The 26,139-nt window shown below is 39.8% G+C and overlaps 1 protein-coding gene across 1 annotated transcript in view; it reads right to left on the reverse strand.

Annotated features, from left to right (window-relative positions):
- prkch (protein kinase C eta) overlaps positions 1 to 26,139 on the reverse strand; it is a 117,955-nt gene that overhangs the window by 53,598 nt on the left and 38,218 nt on the right. The window contains exons 2-5 of the mRNA XM_062968583.1: positions 16,989 to 17,052; positions 4,213 to 4,363; positions 2,665 to 2,699; positions 863 to 951 (exon numbers count right to left, since the gene is read on the reverse strand). Of these exons, the coding sequence (XP_062824653.1) occupies positions 863 to 951; positions 2,665 to 2,699; positions 4,213 to 4,363; positions 16,989 to 17,052 (339 nt within the window). The remainder of the gene's footprint in view (positions 1 to 862; positions 952 to 2,664; positions 2,700 to 4,212; positions 4,364 to 16,988; positions 17,053 to 26,139) is intronic.

Here is a 26,139-nt window from a genome sequence, read left to right on the forward strand (position 1 = left end):
TAGAATTCGACAATAATCGGAAAAGGAGGGCAAAGTCTCTAGGCCACATGAAAAGCAACCATGGGCTGCTTGTTAGTGACGTTCAAGCCTGCTGGTTATGGCTGAGATTTTCATGTCTGCAGGTAGTTCATTTGGCCCTGGAGACTTGAATTCATTTAGATTAGCCAGATATTCCTGTTCTGCCTCTTAACCTATTTTGTGCTGCATTTCCCCTACTGCATCCTCTGCTCCATTCTCCACAAGTTGAGCACTGTTAACCTTTTGGGAGAAGACTGAGGCAAAGAAAGTGCTGAGTAGTTCTGCCTTTTCTCTATCCCCTGTTAACATTTCACTGTCACCTGCACACAGTAGCTCTACCATTTCCTTTTACTACAGACAAAAACAAAAAAAACCCCACCTTTTATGGTTTTTAACCTCTCTAGCAAGCCTGAGCTCATTCTGCACTTTGGCTTTTCTAACTTTCTCCCAACACATACTGGTTCCTTTGAGTTGATCTTTTTGACTGTTCAACTGTTTTCTTTAACGAGTACTGTTTATTCCCTGATAGGTTTACTGACATGTTTTTAATGCATTTTAACTTTAATCTTAGTTCTGCAATGGTTTATTTCATTGGATTATAACGTTAGCTGCCTTCAGCCCTTTCTATTTTTATACAAGGATAGGATATAATTTAAATATTGACATCCTCACATCCAAACCTAAAATGCAACAAATTTCGTACACTAGAAAGATACTGGATTTGAGGTCAGTTCAAACTCTATGATTCTGTGAAATAAAATAAGTTATGCAAGGAGAAGCCAACTACATTCCAGAACTGAATCTAACAATCTAAGTCTTCCTAAACACCAAATTGTTGCCTTACCTTTGTATCTGCCTTGTTGCTATTGTTCTGGCACGTGCAAGCTGTGACAATAAGGTGATGGCAACGCTTGTGTACAACACATGTGCAAACTGGAAAATAAAAACATAAACATTAAGAAAGATGGAGAGCAGCACCACAAACAAAAACAGAGGTTGTAAGAACAGATCTACCAGCAGAATAAAACCTGAAGCTAAATGTGGGTGTTATGGGGCACTTCCGGACAGGCCCTATATCCCAGGATCTGATCCCAGGTTTTCAGTTTATCCCAGATTATCTGGCAGTGGGGACTCCTATAATCCAATTTAAAGGAGACAATCTGGGATCAGATCCTGGGATATAGGTCCTATTTGGAAGGCCCATGATTAACATCTGGTAGTCTTGCAAAGACTAATAGCAAAACTAGGCACTATAATGCCTGGAATTCAGCATGAGACTTGTTTCATTATAGTGGACTTATGTATATCAGGAGCAGAGCTGATTAGTTTCATACTGTCCAGCTTTACTGTATGTACTCCTACACAAACCTGGAAATTTTAGTAAAAAAATAAACCACAAAAAACATATTGACTTATCTATGCGTCAATTTAAGTACTGTACTATCAAAAAGGGAAACATCCCATTTTCTAAGTAGAGTGGCAAAAGTAGAGGGTTTGGCTGATCCCTCAGCTTATCCATGGGTCATATAGACTTCCATAGTTTTGGGTGCCAAACTTATACATGAGGTCAACTTATACACAAATATATAGGGTTTGCTGTCACGTTACTATATAGAGCAGTGGTTCTCAACTTCTGGGCCTACAGATATTTTGGACTTCATCTCCCATAGTTCCTAACAGTTGGTAAGCTGCTGGGATTTCTGGGAGTTGAAGTCCAAAACACCTGGAGGCCCAAAGGTTGAGAACCACTGATGTAGAGACATCCATTGAACAATGCTGAAATGATTGAGGCGTGTCAGTGCTCAAAGCGCAATGGGCACTAATGTACATTGGTGTGCTTTCCCATGAGCATTTTGACACCAAAAGAGCCGGAGCCACAACCGAAATGCAAGATGCGCATTAGAAGTACTCGTGCACGCCACAAGAACATGATGTGTCTTAAGTGAGCCTAATGTGGATCAGAATGTCTGGTGCAGCTTGGAGCACTTTTGCTGGTCTCTTACTATGCATCTTTGCAATTCTCTAACATGGCTTCACTGCATACATTATTATTTAAGATTTATAGTTACCCAATGTAGACTATGAAGTAGAATTACACTGTGGAATTAATGCAGTTTGAGATGACTCAATGCTATGGAATCATTGACGTTGTAGTTTTATAGAGTCTTTAGTCTTCTCGGCCAAAAATGCACTGATGCCTCAGTAACGTACAACTATCATGATACCAAAGCTTTGAGCCATGGAAATTAAAGTTGTGTCAAATTGCATTTAATTTTACAGTGTACATGCACCTTCAGCCACATCCCACCAAAAATAGTTCAAGGCATTGGAGACCTTGCTTTCTGATGATTCAGTGTAGACAAACTTTGTTTTATGCACAAAATTATACACAGGCTATATGTATAAGTTGGATAGGAAAAAAATTAATTTCATGTTTTGTCTTGGGTCCCATCTCTAACTTTTATATCATTATGTATTTTAAGTTTTAAAAGATCTGGAGCCCTTCTTCTCCCAATCATTTCAGATAAGAGATACTCAACCTGCATTCCATATCTTTCACTCGTTTCAACAGAGCTTATGATATGATAGGGAAAAAATGCTCCAATTTGTAATGTATAATTTAACTACAAAGATATGGCACTGTACCTTGGCACTGATATCCCTGCTTCCCAAACACTCCCCTGTTGAAGATAAAACAGAGAATGAAACACGATCAGATAAAACCACAGCATGCAGGTCAGGTTTCAGAACTAAAATCAAACTATGAGATAACCAGGGATGGGCAATTGTGGGTTGCTACAGGTGGTATATTTACCCCCTAGAAAACCCTGAGAGGGATGCCCCCTTACCACAATTCTACACACATATACACCCAAGCATATGCATATACATATACACACATAAATACATACATATATAAATATAGATTCACTTCTGAGCTAAACAAAAGTTGAATAGCGATGTTGCAAGCACAGTACATATATGGAGTCTTTCTCTATTTCAATGGTTCTCAACATGTGGGTCCCCAGGTGTTTTGGCCTACAACGTCCAGAAATCTCAGCCAGTTTACCAGCTGTTAGGATTTATGGGAGTTGAAAGCCAAAACATCTAGGGACCCACAGGTTGAGAACCACTGCTCTGCATTGATCTGTCCATCTTCAAAGTGTTTTGATCTTATGTTGTACTGTTTATTTTATGTAATGTATTATTTAATTGTATTATGTTATGGTTTATTGTATTGTCTTGGGCATGGCCCCATGTAAGCCGCCCCGAGTCCCCGTTGGGGAGATGGTGGCGGGGTATAAATAAAGTTTTATTATTATTATTATTATAAAGTATAGCAATTGGATTTTAACAGGACGCATCATTTTTATTCTCCCTTGGAGTGATATGCATTGCTTCACTTCTGCAATGTGAGAAATCTAACTAATCAGACTACCTACCATCACTTATTTCTTTGCAATGCATAATCATTGTGTAAAAGATTATGCCCAGCAAACAGATTAAGGGAAGACAATGGGTGCATCTGCACTGTAGAATTGCCACAGTTTAATACCACTTTATAACTGCTATGGCTTAATACTATGAAATCATGGTATGGATTATATGGACAGGCTGTGGCGCAGGCGGGAGAGCAAGCCAGCTGCAATTAACTGCAATGAATCACTCCGACCAGGAGGTCATGAGTTCGAGGCCCGCTCGGAGCCTATGTTTGTTTGTCTTTGTTCCATGTTAAAAGGCATTGAATTTTTGCCTATATGTGTAACGTGATCCGCCCTGAGTCCCCTTCGGGGTGAGAAGGGCGGAATATAAATGCTGTAAATAAATAAATAAGACTGACTTTGGTACTCACTCATATGATCTTTATACTTCTAGTTCCTTCATTGTGACCCTTCTTAGTGTTCCTACAGTTCATCTATACCAGTCATGGGCAAACTTTGGCCCTCCAGGTGTTTTGGGCTTCAACTTCCACAATTCCTAACAGCCGGTAGGCTGTTCTACACTGTAACATTAATGCAGCTTGACATCGCTCTAGCTGTAATGGCTCAATGCTATGGAAGCCTAGAATTTTTATTTTGGTGAGCACCAGAACTTTTTGGCAGTTCAAGCAGTGTCAAACTGCATTAATTCTACCGTGTGGATGCACCCAATGCCAGGAAGCAAGAGTCAAGCCTGTATTTAAGCCATGCCTACCAGATAAATTCACGGCAGTGGGAGCAGTATGTAGGTTGCCGCAAATAGGTGGCCATAAACTTGTGTCCATTGACTTGGTGGACTCTCCTGCGCATGGCCCTCTGGCGTTTCCGAGTGAAGTTTTTAAAAATCCTGTCCCTCTGGAGAGTTCCTGTGCATGCAGAGAAAACAATGGTTAAAGGAAATAATACCCTCTTATCTTTCAAGTAATAATGAACTCACAGCAATGTCATATTGACCTTCTTTAATTTGCAACCACAAGCAATCACAAAGCAAATTAGTTTTCGGTGCATTCATTCTCTAGTTCCTTCTTTTCATGCATTTATTTTGCTTCACCTGCTCACTAGATTTGACCTCTCTCCAACTGCCATTGATGGTGTATAATTAAAGCAATTGACACCACTTTGATCTTCATGGCTCAATGCTGTGGAATCGTGGGAGTTGTTGTTTTATAAGGTCTTGAACCTTTTTTGTCAAATAATGCTGGCGCCTCATCAAACTACAACTCCTATGATTCCACAACATTGAGCCACAGCAGTTCAAATGGTGTAAATTGGTACATTAATTCTACAGTGTAGATGCACCTGCCACATGCTATGTACATACATGTAAAGTGAATGGAGAAGCATGTATCCTGCTGCTCTCATATTGCAATTCCTATCTTTCCTCAACAATGGCTATGGAGGCTAAGGCTGATGGGAATTGCAAAGTGCAGTAATGTTTGGAGAGCTACATGTTCCCCATGGCTCTCACTTCTTACTGAAATTCAGATTTCCAGTTTCATTAAAAGATTGCCTAAATCCATTCATAAGCAGAAAGAATACAGTTCTCTGATACATACTGAACAGTTACCTACTTAACTTTTGCAGGATTGAGTGTCAGATTTAAATAAAACATTAATCACTTCTTCCAGTTCTTAAGAATGAGCTATTTTTAAATCTATACAGAGGATATTTCCTGTTTCTGTATTGGCGCATAGTTCCCCATAGGATTCTTTACACATGCTCACATGTCATTGTGCTCAACAATTTACTTGTGCTCCAATGCTCTTTAAAAAGAAAGAAGTCTGTAACAATGATGATCAAAATCACAACCTGAAGTCTGTCGAAAGGGGAAAGGCTCAGGAATGAAATCTTAACCTGTGCTAATATCATTTTGCTCCTATATCAGTGGTTCTCAAGCTGTGGATCGCCAGGTGTTTTGGCCTACAATTCCCAGAAATCCCAGACAGTTTACTAGCTGTTAGTATTTCTGGGAGTTGAAGGCCAAGACATCTGGGGACCCACAGGTTGAGAACCACTGTCCTATAGAGAGAAGCTCATAAAACAAGAATCCTACATTTTGGAAATACAGTATTTGGATGTGATCCTGAACTTACACTGGAAACATGAACCTGCTGGAAGCTACCATAAAATTGCCTGGAAGGACATAAGATATTCCTAGAGAAGTTGTTCCCTATGTATTTTATTGGGAATATATATCAATGATGACACTAATGGGACAGTCCTTCCACACATCATTTATTGATCTATTTTTTAAAAAAGACTCTTGTATATTTGATATTTCAACTATATTCTTTTTAACTGAAATCCGCCTTGGATACTGTACAAACAGAAAAGCAAGATACTGACTGACTGACGATTGATTGATTACATAAAATCTACTATAAGTAATAACAGTATTCTTTATAGAACAAACTGACGGCAGGTGTTGGGAAAGGCTATGGCAGGTTGTGTAATATACATAGTTCTCTTCTTCATCAGAAAGGAATGGCTGGAAACATCCAATGTACATTGGGGTGCTCCTGCCTATGTCTCCAATCTCTGCTTAATGGTAAGGCTAATCCAGCCTAGAAAAAAATGAAGTTATAAACCAAGTTTGGCTCAAATCTTATTGCTAATAATACACTTTATTTATATTCCGCCCTTCTCCCGGAATGGGCTCAGCGTGCATTACAGTATAGAGCAGACAAAGGCCAACATTCAGTGCCTTCTTTACAAACATACAATAAGACACACAACACAGACAAAGGCAAAGACTTCTTTCATTTCCGGCTTTGGAGGCAGTGCACATCTCTGTCTCCGGGAGGTGATCTTCTTTATTTTCAAGCCAAGAAGCCTGCATTCAAGTCCGTAGCCAAGGGGGGCGTTTAGGGGTTTAAATCACCCACAAAAAAAAAAATCAGATTTAAAAAAACCCTCTGCTTTACTCTAACTGGTTAACTGTGCTGGTATGGCTGTACCAGAAGCTCCAACTTTATTTTCTTTCTGCTAATGTTTGCAGTCATAGGGCAGGCCACCTGTCCATCATCATTAAGTTTGGTTCTGCTCCTTGCTCAGGGCTCTGGGAGGGAAGGAGCCATTTTTAAGTCAGTCTCACTTAAGGAAGCTAAGCTATAGAACGTAGACCTGCTCGTCATGTAGAAAAGCTTCATATCTCAAGAACATCCGGGGATATAGAACATCCGAAGAATCAGAAACAGAAATTCCAGAGGAAAGGTCCCAAAGGTTCTGGCTAAGAGCTCACAGCCTCTCAGCCTCACAGCTCCTGAGGGAAACAGCCCTAAAGTTCTCAAAGAAACCTCGGAGAAGGAACAGCACCACAGATCCACAGAACACCAGCTGAAACATCTGCAAGCCTTGGTTGGTAGGTCCACTCGATACTCAGACACATTTTGAATCGGTAGTGGGTCCCACATCAGCTAGGCCCATATAATAGACAGCCTGGGAGAGGTTATAAGGGGGTTTTCTTCTTATAGAGAAAGCACAGTTATCCAAAGCCAATTGTCTGTCCCCTGGGGACAAGACTGAAAAGGCCAACAGTTTATTAAGGAAACCTTGAAGTGTTATTTGACTCCTTGAAGATTTATTATTTGTTCAATAATAAAGACTTTGTTATCTCATTAAAGACTCAAAGGACTATCCTTTTCAGGAAAATCCTCAAGAACCTCTATTTGAGGCGCCTTGGCTTCCCGCTGGGCATAAAGTATACGTCCTATACAAAAACAATAGTTACAGGCCCAGTGCGTGACAGAACAGTTAACTAAACCCCCCTGCCAAGTATATGAGAAGCAAAAATGAGAGTCCCTCCAGAACTGCAAGCACTATCTCAACCAAATGTTGATTATTCACACTATCATTACCTATCTTTCTCCCAATTTACATTGTAATAGAAGCAATAGCTAGCATAAAGGAAGTGACCATAGTGGAAGCTGACAAAATGTAGTAGCCAGCAGGCAAAGCCTAAGGCACGGGACAGAGACGTTGACCTGGACTGCTGGTGAAAACTGAGGAAACTTGGAAACTGATATGTCCACCACTGGTTCATCTAATCCAACCCCTGCCAAAGAAACAATGGAACAGGAGCAAAGAGAAGAAGCTGTGTTGTTGGACTTTATATGAACAAGACTGTTTCTGATGACCAAGTGAAAGCTCAATTAGTACAAAATCCACAGACTCCATTGCCAGGATATGTATTTCCTGTGGATAAGAAGAGGCACCCAAGATTTCAACCCAAATGGTTCAGCGGATTTCCCTGGTTAACTACTCATTTCATGTACAAGTTGTGCTCTATAAGTATGGTGTGGTGTTTGGAGGAGACGTTGGGGGCAAAGTTGCTCATCAGAAGCTTGGTGGCTAAACCATTGGTGCGATGGAAAGCTGCAATAGAAGTCTTCAATAGACTTACAGAGTCCCATCAGAACAACTTGTGCTTGGCTGAAAACTTCTTGCTAATTCACAGTGGAAAATATCTTGATGAGAAAGGAATTAGAAGAAAGCAGAAGAAAAAAGAAAGAAACTTCTGCCAGTTGTGAGAACTATTGTCCTTTGTAGCTGACAAGAACTTGTTTCAATGATTCAGGACCTGTTTACCTGTGAAGAACCTTTGCACAATGATACATGGCCATTTCGGGGCCTTGTTCATCCGGAGACTCTGACCTGGAAAGTCACCTGGGGGGGGGAGATTCAACCCCTCCCAAAAGTTTTTTTTTCTGGCTGCAGGCCTGTCTGTGTTGTTACCTCCTGGTCGTGTGGCCAGCATAATTGCTTGGAGCGTCATTTATTGCCTTTTCCTGCCGAAGTGGTACCTATTTATCTACTCATATTTGCATGTTTTCACACTACTAGGTTGCTAGGTTATTAAGCTGCAAAAACTTTATTTTTGCAGGACATCCTGCAGTACATTTTGCTATAGTTTTTCAATGACTATCTGCACAAAGTTTCTGGAGTATAATAACTACTTTCAAAGTACGTACGTACCGCACAATTAAACAGAAAATAGCACATAAAACATTTTTCAAATTCGGATACATAGTGTAATGGATTCAATGAATCTTCTCTAGTTGGACCTACCAATACAAATCAGCTGAGCTGGTTTCCGGATTCCACAGCTCGTGATTGTTCTTCCATAGTGGAAATGATTTAAAGTGAGATCCAGTTCTAAAAGCAAGATAATCTTCTACTTGGATTTCCTCATTCAGTCCCTGCAGATTCCATTCAGATACATGATTCATGGAAAAATATCATTCTTTATATTCGTCCAGAGTCTAGACAGTCGTTTTCAACCTTCCTAATGCTGTGACCCCATGTTGTGGTGACCCCCAACCATACAATTATTTCTGTTGCTACTTCATGACTGTCATTTTGCTACAGTTATGAATCGTAACATAAATATCTGATATGCAGGATGTATTTTCATTCACTGGACCAAATTTGGCACAAATACCCAATACTCCCACATTTGAATACTGGTGGAGTTTGGGGAAAATAGACCTTGGCATTTGGGAGTTGTAGTTGCTGGGATTTATACTTAACCTACAATCAAAGAACATTCTGAACTTCACCAACGTTGGAATTGAACCAAACCCGGCACACAGAACTCCCATGACCAACAGGAAATACTGGAAGGGTTTGGTGGACATTGACCTTGTGTTTTGGAGTTGCCGTTCACCCATATCTAGAGAACACTGTGGAGTCCAAACAATGATGGATCTGGACCAAACAAACACAGTTCTCAATATGCCCAAATTTGAACACCGGTGGAGTTTGGGGGAAATAAGATAAGGTAAAGGTGACATTAAGTCCAGTCGTGTCTGACTCTGGGGGTTGGTGCTCATCTCAATTTCTAAGCCAAAGAGCCGGCGTTGTCCGTAGACACTTCCAAGGTCATGTGGCCGGCATGACTGCATGGAACGCTGTTACCTTCCCGTCGGAGCGGTACCTATTGATCTACTCACATTTGCATGTTTTTGAACTGCTAGGTTGGCAGAAGCTGGAGCTAACAGCGGGCGCTCACTCAGCTCCCCAGGTTTGAACCTGGAACCTTTCGGTCTGCAAGTTCAGCAGCTCAGTGCTTTAACACACTGAGCCACCGGAGGCTGGGGGAAATAGACCTTGACATTTGGGAGTTGTGGTTGTTGGGATTTATAGTTCACCTCCAATCAAGAATCCCCTTGAAACCCACCAACAATCAAATTGGGCCAAACCTCCCACACAGGACCCCCACGACCAGGACATGGAGCAATGGATTCAAATTCCTGGAAAAGAGATTCCTCCTAAACATTAGGAAGAACCTCTTGACAGTAAGAGCTGTATGAGTGTGGAATAAGCTGCCTGGGAGTTTGATGAAGTCTCCTTCTCTAGAGATTTTTTTTTGTCAAATATTTTTATTGAAAATTTTATATTAAGGAATATGAGAAAGAGAAAGAAAAAAAATTTGCACATCGAAAGTGGTAGAACATTGTTTGTTTATAGTAAAGTAGGAAATAAGGTAGAAGAAAGAGAAAAAGGGGGGGGGGGAAAGGATTTTGTTGACTTCTATCTAACTTTAACTGGTTCATCCTAAAAAACAACTGTATATATAAAAATTCATAAAACACCGCATCCCCTTCGTCATCGATAACCTCAAAGATTGTCTCTAAATCAGCAGATAGGTTCCAATTTCATTTGTTTTAGATAGTCCTTTACCAAGTCCCAGTTAGTCTCTTTCTTCGGTAAACCTTGATTTGAAGATAACCAATATGTGAGTTTGTCCATGTTCATCACCTCCATAACTTTATTTAGCCATTCCTCCTTATTCGGAATGCTCTTCTCTAGAGATTTTTAAGCATGACCATCTGCCAGGAATGCTTTGATTGTTTGTTCCTATATGGCATGGAGTTAGACTGGATGGCCCTTGGGGACTCTTCCAACTCTAGAGTTCTATGATGCTAAGAAAAAACAATGACAAACAGGGCCTATGTTTCCTTCGGAGATAGTATTCTCATCCCTATCGTCTTCCAAAACATGCTTTCCTCATGTCTCACCAACCCTTTGTTCTTTGCCAACTTCCGGACTCTCCCAATGCAACCTGACTCCTAAACAAGCTGCCCAACGTGCCAGGACTGCATACCACAGCCAGATTATCTGCAATCCTTACTGGCAGAAAGAATGTGTTACAGGTTTCTCTGGTTGTCAGTTGTTTGTTTTCTTTCCCCTTTCCTCCTCCATCTACTCCTACCTGCAGGTTGTTCTTTCCCAGGTGGCATTCAAATTTCAGAAACAGGTGCTTTTGACAAAAAAAAGCCAAACAAAGAATGATCAGATCAGTATCAAAATCAACTGTAGATGTAGTTGTTCCTTTAAGTACACAACACATCCAAGGGTGTCTAATGATGGTGTTTGAGATGTCTACAACCAAACCAGTCTTGTCTGCCTGCTGGTAAAAGTTTTTAGACTTTTCAAAAAGACTACAATCATGTACAATCATGTAGCCCCCGGTGGCTCAGTAAGTTAAACCATTGAGCTGCTGAAGTTGCTGACCAAAAGGTTAGAATCTGGGGAGCGGGGTGAGCTCCCGCTGTTAGCTCCAGCTTCCACCAACCTAGCAATTCGACAACATGCAAATGTGAGATCAGTAGGTACCATTCTGGTAGGAAGCTAACAGCGCTTCATGCAATCATGCCGGCCACATGACCTTGGAGGTGTCTATGAACAATGCCGGCTCTTCAGCTTAGAAATGGAGATGAGCACCAACCCCCAGAGTCGGACACGACTAGACTTAATGTCAAGGGAAAATCTTTACCTTTACCTACAATCATGTTGGATGTGACATTATGAGAATTGTCATCCAAAAAACCCAAGCTTATAAAAATCTGGAATTATCTTGCCAAGATGTGCATAGCACATGGCTGAAAGGAAAGTGAGAAATTACTCTCAAGTGTTTCATTCCCTTCTAGAAGAGGAAAATCTGGCAGAACAAGCTCTTTTGATCAAAAGAAAAAGTTAAGAGTATTGTGACATCAGCAGTCAACAAACCTGTCCTCTCTCATCTGTCACCTGCCCTATTTGTGTTTATGGAATGTAACACCACATACACACACCATTATACACATCTTCATCTCAATCTCTGACCAGTTATGTCATACATTCAGAGTTAAATATTGAATTCATTCAATTTCTCTCCTGTCTCCAAGTTGCAAAAAGTTTCAGATGGACATGAAAAATTTAGACTGTAAAGAAAAGAGAAAGTTTTCTACTGCTCAACAAGTACAGTACAATACTGAAAACTCTTATCACCTACCCACTAGGTGATACCCATAATGAGGATTTAATTGGCTTTTTAAAAAATCTGAATTTCATCTCCACCCTTCCTGATATGAGCATTTCCATGCTACTTGCTGCTTCTGCACCAAGGAAAGTGAATGTGTTTTCACTAAAGGCCATGGACAGATCTTATCTACCAAGTTTTGGTTTAAGGAAATGGAAAAAGGCAACTGATTCTAGCTCCCTTGAGGTATAACTTGATATAATTATATCTCAAACATCCTCTCTAACCTGCAGTCACCATCTTGGACCTTAAGGTCATCATTACTTACAGTGATTTCAATTCCTGGACAGACATTTCTACAGTCAGCTATCAGTATCTACAGATTCTTTATCTATGGATTCAGTAATTCAGGCTTGAAAATTTCCCACCCAGCAAAAAATTCCAAACTTTGATATTGTCATTTGAACATCCATGGATTTTGGTATCTACAAAGGATCCTTGGAACTAAACCCTTTTGCAATCACTTGCCTCTTTAATTAACCGATTATAGTTATAATTATGCACATTACTAAATTATTAGTATAAATATTCGTGTGCTTTAAAATACTAAAGGAAATGGTAGGTACTTTTTAACAAAGGCTGGCTCATGCATTTAGAAGGAAGTTGCCACCACTGACCTTTTCTTCTTCTTCTCCTAATCACTTATAACACTCCAGAACAGCCTCAAACGAAGATACTCCCAACCTTATTGAATAAAATTTGGACTAAAAAGGAGAACCTGAGCTTTTGAAACGTGTCCTTGTGACCTTTGGATGCCATTCATTTTTTAATTAATCCAGAGGCTGAGAAGCCACAAAGCACACCTGGGCAGCTCATGACCCCCCTGGCCCAGTTTCTCCTCTCTGTCTCTTTTATAAGGAAGGGCTGGGTCTGCAAATTAATTACAGTAAATGTTTGCATCTACGCTTCAGGATTTCCCAGTGCGGTTAGGCAAGTTTTCTTTTCAGACCGTCGTTCTACTTGGGCACTGCTAGCTGCTTGGAAACTAACCTACTAAACTTTGTTACTATTGTTGAGTGCTTTCAAGTTGTTTCCGACTTAGAGCAACACTCAAGTGAACCTAATATGGGGCTTTCTTGACAGTATTTCTTCAGAAGGGCGTTGTCTTTGCCCTCCTCTGAGAGAATGTGATTATTATTATTATTTAATATTATTATTAACTTTATTTACATCCCACCTTTCTTCCTGTAGGGACTCAAGGCAGCTACTCTGTTTCCCCGAAAATAAGACATCCTCTGAAAATAAGGCCTAGTAGAGGTTTTGCTGAATTGCTAAATATAAGGCCACCCCTAAAAGTAAGATCTAGCAAAGTTTTGGGAAGCGTGCCTGCCAAACAGAACACCAGAACATGCAGGATTGGTAAATGTACACATCATAGATTGTTGTACATGGAAATGAAGAAGAGGAATCCCTAACAGTTCCTTCTAATTGTAATAACCTGGAGATGCAATGAGATGGCATTGCACTCTTCTTTACCACCTGAAGACATCTCATCCCACCAGAGCTACAGATGGAGGAAGGATAGGGAGATGTTTCTTAAGGTGCCTCAGAACATAGGTACCTATGTAGTTCAAACCTTTATCCTCAACTGCTACTAATTAGGATGAGATCACAGTTTAAGTAGTGATACAGTCACTGCCTGTTTCCAGTGGTCAGACACAAGAATGAATGCATCATCAAATCTTTCCATACCAAAAAAGATTTAAGAGGAGATGATTAAAAAGACATCCTGAAAGCACTTCGGAAGGAATGCCATGATCAGTGATCACTAAAAGTCAACATGAGTGTCTCAAAAACAAGCCATTCCTTATTTCTTTTCATGATAAAGTTAGCAGTTTTGGAACTTGAAGGGAATGCTTTGGGTGTAACATGCTTTGATTTCAGTTCCCCATGATGACCTTGTAAATAAGCTAGTAAGATGTGAGAGAGATAATGCTACTGTTAGGCAGTGCTTTAAAATCACATTAGCTACCCCACTGGCTTTCTGAACTTGCTCCCTTTGATCTACTTGAGTTGCCAAGACCTGCCATTTGTCTTTGCTCTAGACTTGAAATTGGGCTCTGAATCAATATTCAACTGTACGGAAAATGCTGTTTGCCTTTGTTAAGGCACGAACGTAGAAGTAGGCTGAGCTAACATAAAGATTAAGAGAAGGTGTTTCATGAACTTTCTCTGTTCAAATTGTCATCTTTCCTAGGAATTCTCTAGGGAAAATTAGCACTTTAGACTAAAATGCCTCAACATAGACATGAGTGTATAGAGAAATACCAAGGATGATTCCCATCCCTGCTGTACAGAGAACAGGCTGTGTGAAGCTTAGAGTTTAAACTTTTAGAAGGGAAAAATTAGAGGATGGGATAAGAAGAGGTGGTAAACTGGGAAAGAGCATGATCCTGTCTGATCATGGAAGCTAAGCAGGGTCAGCTCTGATTAGACCTTGGATGGGAGACCACTAATAAATCCCAAATATCGTAGGCTATATTTCAGAGGAAGGAACTAGCAAAACCACCATCAAGTGTTCCTTGCCTAAGAAAACCCTATGAAATCAATGGGGTCACCAGATGTCAACAGGTAACTTGGAGGCATGTATGCACACATGTTAGCCCTAGTTCAGAGCAGTTAATGTTTCGTTATAGCGTGGGCCCAGCAGTCAAGGTGTTCTGTTCAAGGTCTTATGAGAAAAAAGGAGGATTTTGATTTGGGATGAAAGAAACTGCCCATTTTGGTTTCTCTCCATTGATTGATTCTCCACTCTCATCTCAACTATGTCCCATATAGGTCCTCATAGGAATTCTTCATAGATACAGTCCAAAACATCTGGAGGACCAAAGTTTGTCCATGCCTGATATAAGCATGTTTCAAGGCAGATGGCTCGACACAGCCATCTTTATGTTGAATAGCAAGGATCAGCTGTTTTCCTCTAACTGGATGTACCACAATAGGGAACTAACTGAAGACTTCCAGAGATCATCAGGGAGTCCCTGCAGATAACATCTTTGCAGGTAAAGAAAAATAGCAGAACATATCTCTTACTCTCCAAAGACATAGAAATAACCATATTCTACAATGGAAAAGGTGGGTTTGGAACAAATTGTGTGGTCAGTAAAGAAATCTGACCCCTGGAATGACAAGTGCGTTAGGCTTCAAGTATCATGCTAATTCACAAACAGGATAAGAGCCAAACTTCTGTGCAATGTACAGTGGGTTTTGGAGACATCTTCATCATTATCATCATCATCATCATCATCATCATCATTTGTACTGCAGTTTAACTGTTAAAATGTCAGAGTAATTTGCAGCGCAGCAGCAGTTGGATGGAATCAGTGGAACGCAGAACGAAGTGACACCCAGAGACGTTAGTAAAACTATATACAAAGTTTTACTGACTTCAGTAATAATCAAAACAAACAGACTTGAAGACAATGGACGAACAAAGGACTTGACTCTCACTCCAGGCAGATAGAACTCGACTCAGAACTGAACGCAATCAGCAAAGCACACACTTGTGTCTGGACACTCCCTGGTTCCAGCCACACATCAAGGTCATCACAGCTTCTTAGTAATTAACTCTTCCCAGACTATAGTACACTCTGGATGATGCAATCAGTATGCAATACAAGCAAGACACAAATTTCATTTAAACACTACCAATACACAAATCCCACATTAACATAAGAAACAGCTGAGGTCTTTTTATGATCATGCCAGTATGAAAAATCTCAAGGCTGTAAACAGTATTTTTCAGCCAGACGTCTTAGGTACCGAGATAGCCTTTCTTATCAAGGATGAGAAAATGAGTGAATATTCCTGATAACTATTGTTCAAGGTGACAGAATGAGAGTGGCAGGCGAACTGAACTACAGACTCCATTGCTCCCACTCTTCACTGCCAGACTGCAGTCTAGATTTGACACTTTGCATTCTGAACTATCGGAGAGGTTAGTCATAGTAATCTCAAGATTTAATGACATGACAGATAGAGAGTGAATGGGAAAAAGGCAAGTCTCAACTCATCTCTTTTTCCTTCCATGTCTGAATCACAGATATTCCTACAGAGAGAACTGCTGAGCCTGACAATGACTCACAGCAGAGAAAGAATATATTGCATTAACAATATTAAGTCATATATCCTAATTAAGTAACTCCTGCCAAAACCTCTGGAAGAAGCAAAAACCACCAGCATTGAAATGATGATTCTCCATCATCAACTTTGCTGGGCTCACCGCGTTGTCCGAATGTCTCCCAAAGTAGTTACTTTGTTCTCAACTCAAGAATGGAAAACGGAAAGTTGGTGGACAACAAAAGTGACCCAAATTACAATTCGGTTCCCTTCCCCTGGTGAAATGTTTCTTCCGTCCCCAAATTTCTAGCACTGCAAATAACGAGACATTGAAAAGTGTTCAGACCTTGAACTTGGCCATTTTTCTTGGCAACTTTCCTTTCCTCTTTTCTTTGGATTCCTAAACCATACTTCCATATGCTCACCTGATGTTTTAAATTACTGCAGTGCTACAATTTGGAGAACTGAAGGAAAGTTCCACAAGAGTCAATGGTCTCATTTCACCTCCCCACCTCCTGCAGTCACATCTCCTGGGTCAATGGCTTTGGAAGTCAAGAATGTAGACACCAGAAATGTGGCATGGACAATTCTTAACCCATGTTCCTATATCCTATCCCAGCAAAACATCTTGCAATTATCTCTATGTTTGTTGGAGGAACTCCAGGTCAATGAGAAAGTAGACATAGAAGAAAACATTTCTCTCGATTCATCTTCTCCACTCCTTTGTTTGGTAACTGTTAGTCGTTTCCACCATGACCAACCTTATTCTTGGTTTCTCCAACTAAGCTTAAAAAAACCCAAACCCTTTCTTAGTACAACAAACATCCTTCACAACACAGGATTCAAATAAATCCCCCATCTTCCCAAAGCTGTTATATAAAGCAAACAAAGAAAGTATGTGTTTAGGTCCCTAAACACAGACTTTTTCACCTGCTGCGCAGCTTGAGCTTGTTAAAAAGAAGACCTTTGCTCCCATCTAAGCATCTCCTAAAGCTGTTCTGACAAAGATGCAAAGACTCCAAAACTCTTTGGGCAATTATGGCATTCTTATGTTGTGTTCATATGACACCTGAGACTCTCATTTGCAATAACAAATAATATTAGTAAACCAGGGGGAGAAACAGTCTTACCCTCAGTGAAGCTTCCCGTGAGAGTTATTGAGACAAATACCTTCCCGTCTGGTTCCAGGTCCACCTGCAAAAGAAAGAGGATAAGATGCTGAAATGGGGCTTGAAATAAAGACATGAAGAAAGCTCCAGGGGTATCAACATATTACAGGCTGCACATGAGTCAACTGTGTGATATAGTGGCCAAAAATACCAGAGTGAGTCTCTAAGACTATAGTATCTCTAGAATAAAGAAATAATAGTGCCACTCTTATTCTGCTTTGGCCAAACCTCACCGGGAATATTGTGTTCAGTTCGAGGCACCAAGAAGAAGGTTGGTGAAAGAAAGGCAACCCAAATGATCAAAAGTCTGCAAACTAAGCCTTATGAGGAATGGCATGGGGAGTTTTGCATGTTTAGCTTGGGAGAAGAAAGGTTTGAGAGATTACATGATAGTTATTCTACAAGTTACCTAAAGGAATAACATGTAGACTATGAAACAAGTTATTTTCTGCAGCTCCAGAAATGAAGACATGCACCAATAGTTTCAAGATACCCACTTAAAGCAGAGCTTTCCAAACTGTGTGTCATTACACATTACTGTGGTGGCTGTAGTATAATAATAATAATAATAATAATAATAATAATAATAATAATAATAATAATACTTTATTTATATACTGCCCTATCTCCCGGATGGGACTCAGGGCGGTTTACAGTCATAAAAGCAAACACAAACATTACATAACAACATAATACACATTATTAAACAAAGTAAAATAATACAATTATAACAATAAATCACACTTACATGACCAGATTAAGGGGACGGGAACCATATGCAGGCCTGTAGCGAGGGTTTTTTTTAGGGGTTCAACCCCCCCCCCCCCAAATTTTTCAGGTTAAAAAAAAACCTGGTTTACTCATGAATTTTAACTGGTTAACCAAATCCCCATGCTAAGTCTATGAGACGTAAAACATTAAGAGTCCCTCCAGGCACTATCTCAAGCAGATATTGACAGGTCTGAACCCGGGGGGTGGGTGGGTCAGGAGTTCAACACCCCCCCCCCCCCCCGAAATTTTCAAAACCCCTCCCGAAATTTTTTTCTGGCTATGGCCCTGTACGTATGTCATACAAACGTAATGAGAAATTTCTGAGTCTATGTGGAATCATATATTTTTAAAAATATATAAATGAAAGGTTTTCATGGGATATGTTGTTTCTCCATACATTTAGTTATTACAATTTAATGTGTATCTCTATATCTCTTACTAGTGGTTGTTTTAACCCCCTGTTTATTAATAAAACTGAATTACTGTGTCACGGAGTGATGCATGTCTAAAAAGTGTGTCACCTACAAGAAATGTTTGGAAAGCTCTGCACTGGGGACTAATGTGCTTTAAGGAATATAATGAAAACTAATAATAAGAGCAATTTTCAGATGGTATGAACTGTTCAACAGTAGATAGGACTGTGAAATCTCCTTTTTTTGGTGAAAAGAGATTGAATGGCCATCATTCAGTAATGCTTTAGTTGTGGAGTCCTGACTGAGAAGGAATTGAACAAGATGGTCCTTGTAGTTCTATGATCCTATGAATCTGTTCCTTGCTTTTCCTGCCACTACCATTTCTGTAAAAATCTATAAGTTTAAGACATATTAGTAGAAGGGGTACAGATAGCAAAACCTGGATCTACTAGTGGCTCACTGTCTGAATAAAGGCTGGTCTCATCCTACTACTATGTTAGGATCAGGAATAAACCAGAGCTGGAAATTATGCATCCCAACCTTGATCATATAATAAGAACCCACATATCCACAGGACCATTATCCAGTCTTATGTATACACATCCAATAAAATATGCACTCTCTAGACATTTTCTAGGTCCTCCAATGTGATTCCCTGGTATTCCTGGACCAGAAGTCCTTCTCTTCAATAGGGAGGCCACGATTATCTACACTTTTGTATATGCACACAAAGTCTATAATATATCCCCCAGATATCTGGGGTCATATTGTATTTAAAAAATCAGAAAAAATAATGTGGGAGAGAGAATCATGGAATGACATGGACTTAGCACAGGAATACAGCCCACCACCTTGAAATAAAACATGCATGCACATGTTCACATACATACTTAAGCACACACGTTTGGATCTCGGGCTGCTACTAGGATGGAGGCTTTACATCAGCTTCACTATTCATACTTACAAAATGCCCTGAACCAAACGACCCAAGAGAAGCAAGCACATAAATGCTTTTCTGCACTTCATCACTTGCCTGACTCATGTCTAGTTTGCAATATATTTGTTATGTGGATATGATTTATCACCTGAAAGTTTGGATTGAAACTTGGAGCAGATTCACCATCCCATTGACACTGGAGCCAGCAGTAGCTTGTCTTACACAGGTCATCATTGAGGGCATTTTTTAATGTTGTTATTATTATTTGTGCAAAATATAGGTCAGTAGCCTGGAACATTTTTTGCTGCTCTTTTAATAGCAGTCCTGCCAAGACCTTCTGCAGTTCAAGTCACCCTCATCACATGCTATCTATAAAAAGCTCCCTGTTATTTATTTATTTTAAAATCATAGCTGATTAATGTAAACAACAAGCTCACATCACATATCATAATTGTAACAGCTGAAAATATTCTGAAAATAGGGTTCTCAGGAGGGATGTCTCGTGGTCTCTTGCAGCCTTCTCTCCTGCCTTGACTTGTAACCAGGCCAGAAATGAGCATTTGGTTTTAGCAAGATATGTTGCCTTTTTTTAAAGGAAAAAGGCGAGGGTGAAGCAGAATGATCTGAGATTTTGAGACTATCTGAAGGCCCTGCTGTTGTGTGCATTCAAGTTGTTTATGACTTATGGTGACCCTAAGGTCATCCCTACCTAATCGATTTAATAGCATCCTTTCATAGACTTTATATAGACGACATAAGAGGGAGATTGGTCGGTAGTTCCTGGCACTGGAGGCATCTTTACCAGGTTTTAAAATGGCAATGATCTTAGTTTTCCTCCATAATCTGGGAATCTGTTTGTGTGCCAAGCATTGATTGTAGAATTTCAAAAGCCAGTTTTCAGCTTTGGGCCCCAAGTGTTTGATTTGCTCCATCATTAAGTCATCTAGGCCAAGTGCTTTACCAGTCTTGCATCACTTGATGGCTTCTCTGAGTTCTTTCAGGTTTAGAGGAGAAGACAACTGGTGGGTTGCTAAGGAAGAACTATTAGCCAAAATGTCTGAGGACATTTCGTGTGACATCTTATGTATACAGGTAACACACAAAGCACTATCTAATGTAATGTCTAGTTGTCTACTACACTGTAGGAGAGGGAACCACAAGCACCTGGGTGCCACCAGAAGTTCATATCTGGTCTGTGGAATAACCAGGAGGTAGACTTGATCTCTAACAGGCTGCTTATAGGAAAACTATACCTTCCTTTTTGAAAGAGTTACTAAGCCTATCTCTTAAGTGTATCCTAAGTTATATTAAGCCAAAGTTCCATGCCAAAATAAACCCAAATTCTGCAACAAGTTTTCACATCTTATATAAAAGATTAAAAGTTCTACACAAACGAACCTCAGACAGACAGCTATGTATAAGATTAATAGGATTCTGAGTGATAATAGAATAGCTGGTGAAATCAAAAGAAATGTTCACATGCTTGATCATACTGAGGTATAAATATTTAATAGTATTTCTGTACCTTCATATTATGTAAGGATAAGTTCATGGGTGAGAATGGGGAGGTGGCGGAATTGGAGAAAAATACTTGTATTTTGATTATGGAATATCAAGATTGTATGTCTCTATGTGTGTGTATACATATATTCCACAATAAAAAAAGAAAAAAAATTCTATGCAAACTTCTGACTTTCTCCCAAGCCTTAAGGACAATTGATTTTTTTGTGGTTTTTTGTTTGTTTGTTTGTTTGTTTGTTTTGAAATCTGAACACCCCAGGACATAAATTTTGCAACCACAGCCCTCTATTCTGTCTCTTTGTTTTTCTCCCATGGGGGAGAAAACTCACACTCTTCCAAAGCGGAGGCAGAAATGTGCTTCTCCACAACCCAAATATAAGCATGTTATCTCAGCAAAACTTGAGGCACCCAGAAGGAACTGTCTGTTTGTAAAAGCGTTTACAGGATCTATACCTTTAAGGCACTGAAGTATTTAAAAAGTATCCTAGAGCACCATGGTTTTCCAGACTTACTGTATCTACACATATGTCAAGGTAAAGGTTTTCCCCTGACATTATGTCCAGTCGTGTCCGACCCTGGGGGTTGGTGCTCATCTCAATTTCAAAGCCGAAGAGCCGGCGTTGCCTGTAGACACCTCAAAGGTCATGTGGCCAGCATGACTACATGGAGCACCATTACCTTCCCGCCAGAGCAGTACCTATTGATCTACCCACATTTGTATGTTTTTGAACTGCTAGATTGGCAGAAGCTGGGGCTAACAGCAGGTGCTCACTCAGCTACCCGGATTTGAACCTCCAACCTTTCGGTCCGCAAGTTCAGCAGCTCAGCACTTTTACACGCTGCGCCATCACAGGCTCCACATATTTCAAAAGTGGTTTAAATGTTGGGCTACAACCCTGGATACCAGGTTTTGAATCCCTGCTTGGCCACGGAAACCAACCAGGTGACCTTGAGAAAGTCACACTCTCTCAGCCTCAGCGAAAGGCCAATCCACCTCTAAACAAACCTTCCCCAAAAGAACCTCATGATAGTTTGCCTTCAGGTCACTGTTAAGTTGGAAATGACTTCAAGGACTGCCATCACAACAGCAAACTATGGGGCCTTTATGTTTGCAAATACTAAAGGGAATAGCCTGGAGGTATTGGGGTTGGGTTTCCAGGGAAGCAGACAGACAGGAAGAGGCAGCTTGGCCAGCATGCATGCGATGCCCTGTTTAGGCTGAGATGATGTCAAGCTCAGCCTAGAAGATTTATGGGCTTCTTCTGTCACTGTGACATCTTTCACACCAAACAATTATAGTGCTCTGATCCCACTTTCAACATCATTTGGAAACCAAAGTAGAGTTCTCTGCCTGGGAATTCCTATTGTCTTTCCCTAAACAGCAAATCCCAGGATTCCATGGGATGTTTATATAGATGGAGTCATTACGATTGTGTAGTATGAAAGGGTCCTTGATACCTGTTGAGGTAGAGCCGAAGAGCAACATAATTCATGCTAAAATTCCTTTTGCTGCAACAAGATAGGGACTATGTCCTGATGACTGGAAATCCAATGCAAGCCCCATAGATGGTAAAACTAGCTTGTCATAAATCATGTGCACATCCGTGCTGAGCTTCAACTCATTCACATAGGAACTGCTATATACCAGATTCAGTTATTTTATTCACTTCTTTTTTCATGTCAGGAACAACTTGAGAAACTGCCAGTCACTTCTGATGTGAGACAATTGGCTGTCTGCAAGGACGTTGCCCAGGGGATGCCTGGATGTTTCCTGCCTGTGGGAGGCTTCTCTCATGTCCCTGCATGGGAAACTGGAGCTGACAGATAGGAGCTCACCCCACTCCCTCGATTCAAACCTCCAATCTTTCAGTCAAGAGTTTAAACAAGAGTTTAACCCACTGCGCCACCGGGGGCTCCATATTTTATTCACATAATCTACTATTATTTCCACTAACTTTACTGAGACAGCCAACATAGTGCTTTGATTGAGCATTGGACGACAACCCTGGGAACAGGGTTCGATATCCCCCTTGGACATGGAAAGCCATTAGGTGACTCTCAGCCCCAGAAAACCCCATGATAGCATCACCCTAGTATCATCATAAGTTGGAAATGACAAGAAGGCATACAACAACCACCTTCTATTTGATCTGCTCTGCTCCAGATACATTATGAGACATGAGAAATGTTACATAGCTCAACTTGAAAGTGGGGAAACCAGTTTGCATTGACCTCTGGTGACTCTTCATAGACTACTACAGAGGCCTTTCCCATCAACTGCTACCTGGATATGCAGGAGGTGGAAATGGAGACCTTTTATATGCAAAACCACAGCAGGGGAAAGTACTGGGTGTGGGATTCTGGAATTTGAAATCCCCAAATAGCAACTTTCCCACTTTCTATGTAAATCACATCCTTCTATGGTACCCTAACAGAAGGTCCCAAAGTTTGAATTTGATTTTCTGGATGCAAACACAGACTCCTCCACTGATCTAAAAGTTCCTCATACTTTCATAAGACACCGCCTTCCTCTGATAAGTTACCCGTATATACTCGAGTATCAGCTGACTCGAATATAAGCCGAGGCACCTAATTTTACCACACAAAAACTGGGAAAACATTGACTCCAGTATAAGCCGAGGGTGGTAAATTTCAGAAATAAAAATAGATACCAATAAAATTACATTAATTGAGGCATCAGTAGATTAAATGTTTTTGAATATTTACATAAACCTCAAATTTAAGATAAGACTGTCTAACTCTGATCAAATCATTATTCTCATCTTCTTCAATGTAAATGTGCTTATGTATCCTTTTAATAATAATAGAGTAAAATAATACATGTAATAATAATAATAATAAATACAGGAAAATAATACAAGTAATAATAAATAGAGTAAAATAATAAATGCAATAATAATAATAAGATCAGAGTGAAATAATAAATGTAATAATAATAATAATAATAATAATAATAATAAATAATACAGGAAAATAATACAAGTCATAATAAATAGAGTAAAATAATAAATGCAATAATAATAATAAAAATAGAGTAAATAAATGTAATAGTAGCAACAATAATAGAGAAAAATAATAAATGTAATAATACCAATAATAATAAATACAGGAAAAAATACATGTAATAATAGAGTAAAATAATAAATGTAATAATAATAATAAGATCAGAGTGAAATAATAAATGTATTAATAATAATAAAAATAGAGTAAAATAAATGTAATAGTAGCAACAATAATAGAGAAAAATAATAAATGTAATAATAACAATAATAATAGAGAAAAATAATAAATGTACCATATATTCTCAAGTATAAGCTGACCCAAATATAAGCCAACCTGGACCCTCACCCAAGTATAAGCCGAGGGGGGCTTTTTCAGTCTTAAAAAAGGGCTGAAAAACTAGGTTTATACTCAAGTATATAAGTATATATGTCTTTTAAGCCTGTTAACCCAAACGAGAAACAACTTGTAAAACCGAAACAACTTGTAAGAAGGATCTTTCAAACAACACATCTCACATATGTAACAGAAACCAGATACGGATTAGTCATCAGCGGTAGAGGGCTCCCAATGTGTTCACACACAGAGAAATATACACACAAAGCCTCACAGACAAGAGGGCAACACACTGATACCTATACAAGGCACTGGATAAAGTGGAAGAACAGGTACTGCTGGTTGATGGGAGAAAACGAAGCTTGGCATTTTTCCAGTAAAAGAAGAAAAAAAGACCATAATTGCCATGGATGAGAAGAACAAGTGAAATTCTAGAGGGCAAACTTCCCATTTACACTGTATCATCACCAGTTTCTTTCTAGGTCAGAAGAAAAAGAGAGGCTTGTAAGTCACAGAGTCAGGAGAAAAGTCAACCCAAGTTCAAGTTCACTCTAAGCTATTAAAGACATTACTGAAACACCTTTCCTTTCCCTCTCCTCTGTCTGTCTGTCTGTCTGTCTATCTGTCTGTCTATCTATCTATCTATCTATCTTGTTGTTGTGTGCCTTCAAGGCAATTCCAATTTAGAGTGACCCTGAGGCAATCCTATCACGGGGTTTCTAGGCAAGCTTTGTTTAGGCTGAGATTGCCTTTGTCTAACTTTGAGGCTGAGAGAGTGTGACTTGCTCAAGGTCTCCCACTGGGTTTCCATGGCCAAGGAGAGCCTCAAGGCACATACACCACATCTTTTCATAGTACAGTAGAGTCTCACTTATCCAACATCCGCTTATCCAATGTTCTGGATTATCCAACGCAGTTTGCCTCCCGCCCCAATCCACAGCTGTTTCTCTAGACAGTAAGGATTGAACTTTTTATGCATTTAATTTCCGACAATGTTGCTACTGTAAGTTCATTTTATGTAATTCTATCTTTATTTGTGGTCAATTTGTTAGTAGCCAATGTTTTTGTAGTCAATGTTTTCAATACATTGCGATGTTTCGGTGCTAAATTCATAAATACAGTAATTACTACATAATGTTACCATATTTTGGACTGTTCAAAACATGATGTTTTTGGTGCTTAATTTGTAAAATCATAACGTAATTTGACGTTTAATATGCTTTTCCTTATTTTCTCCTTATTATCCAACATTTTCGCTTATCCAACGTTCTGCCAGCCCGTTTATGTTGGATAAGTGAGACTCTACTGTATGTCCAAAAGTATGACAATATCAGTTTTGTCATCTTTGTTTCTAGGTGCAATTCAGGTGTAATTTCTAGACCCATCTATTTCTCTTCTTTGGCAGTCCCTATCTTTCCTTGTTTCGAATCCTATGGAGGAGAAATTCCTAATGATTGCCTTGCATGTTTCTTATAATCACACAGAGCCTGCAGATCTGGAGGGTCCAATTGACTGTATATACAATTCCCTGGAGAGTCTTTGCAGAGTGTAGCAAATCAGTTAAGTCTTGCAAATGAGAGGAAGCTGGCACTCTACTAGCTGAGCTGGAGATATACCCACAGCCCTTTCCTCCTGTGGAATTGAGCCCCACAAAACTAGATAGTTTGCACCCATATCTGTTGGAAATTACAGCCTTGTTCAAGCCTCCTCTAGTAATTTGTTTGTTTATAATCCTGTTGCTTATTTATTGTATTATGTTCTGTTTTTTATTGTGTCAGAAGCGACTTGAGAACATACTGCAAGTTGCTTTTGGTGTGAAAGAATTGGGTGTCTACAGAGATGTTGCCCAAGGGATGCCCAGATGTGTTACCATCCTGCTGGGAGGCTTCTCTCATGTCCTCACAAGCTAAAGCTGACAGGCGGGAGCTCACCCTATTTCACGGATTCAAACTGGCAACCTTCAGGTCAGCAACCCAACTTTCTGGTCAGCAGTCCAGCCGGCACAAGGGTTTAACCCATTGTGTCACTACGACTCTGTTCACAGACTTCTTTAGACTTTGGGACAGCTTAGATTGCAGACTTGCAAACACTTGCCTGCTGTTTATTGTATGAG

Source organism: Anolis carolinensis, chromosome 1 (genome assembly GCF_035594765.1).
Source record: "Anolis carolinensis isolate JA03-04 chromosome 1, rAnoCar3.1.pri, whole genome shotgun sequence".
In the NCBI taxonomy this organism is placed as follows: domain Eukaryota; kingdom Metazoa; phylum Chordata; class Lepidosauria; order Squamata; family Dactyloidae; genus Anolis; species Anolis carolinensis.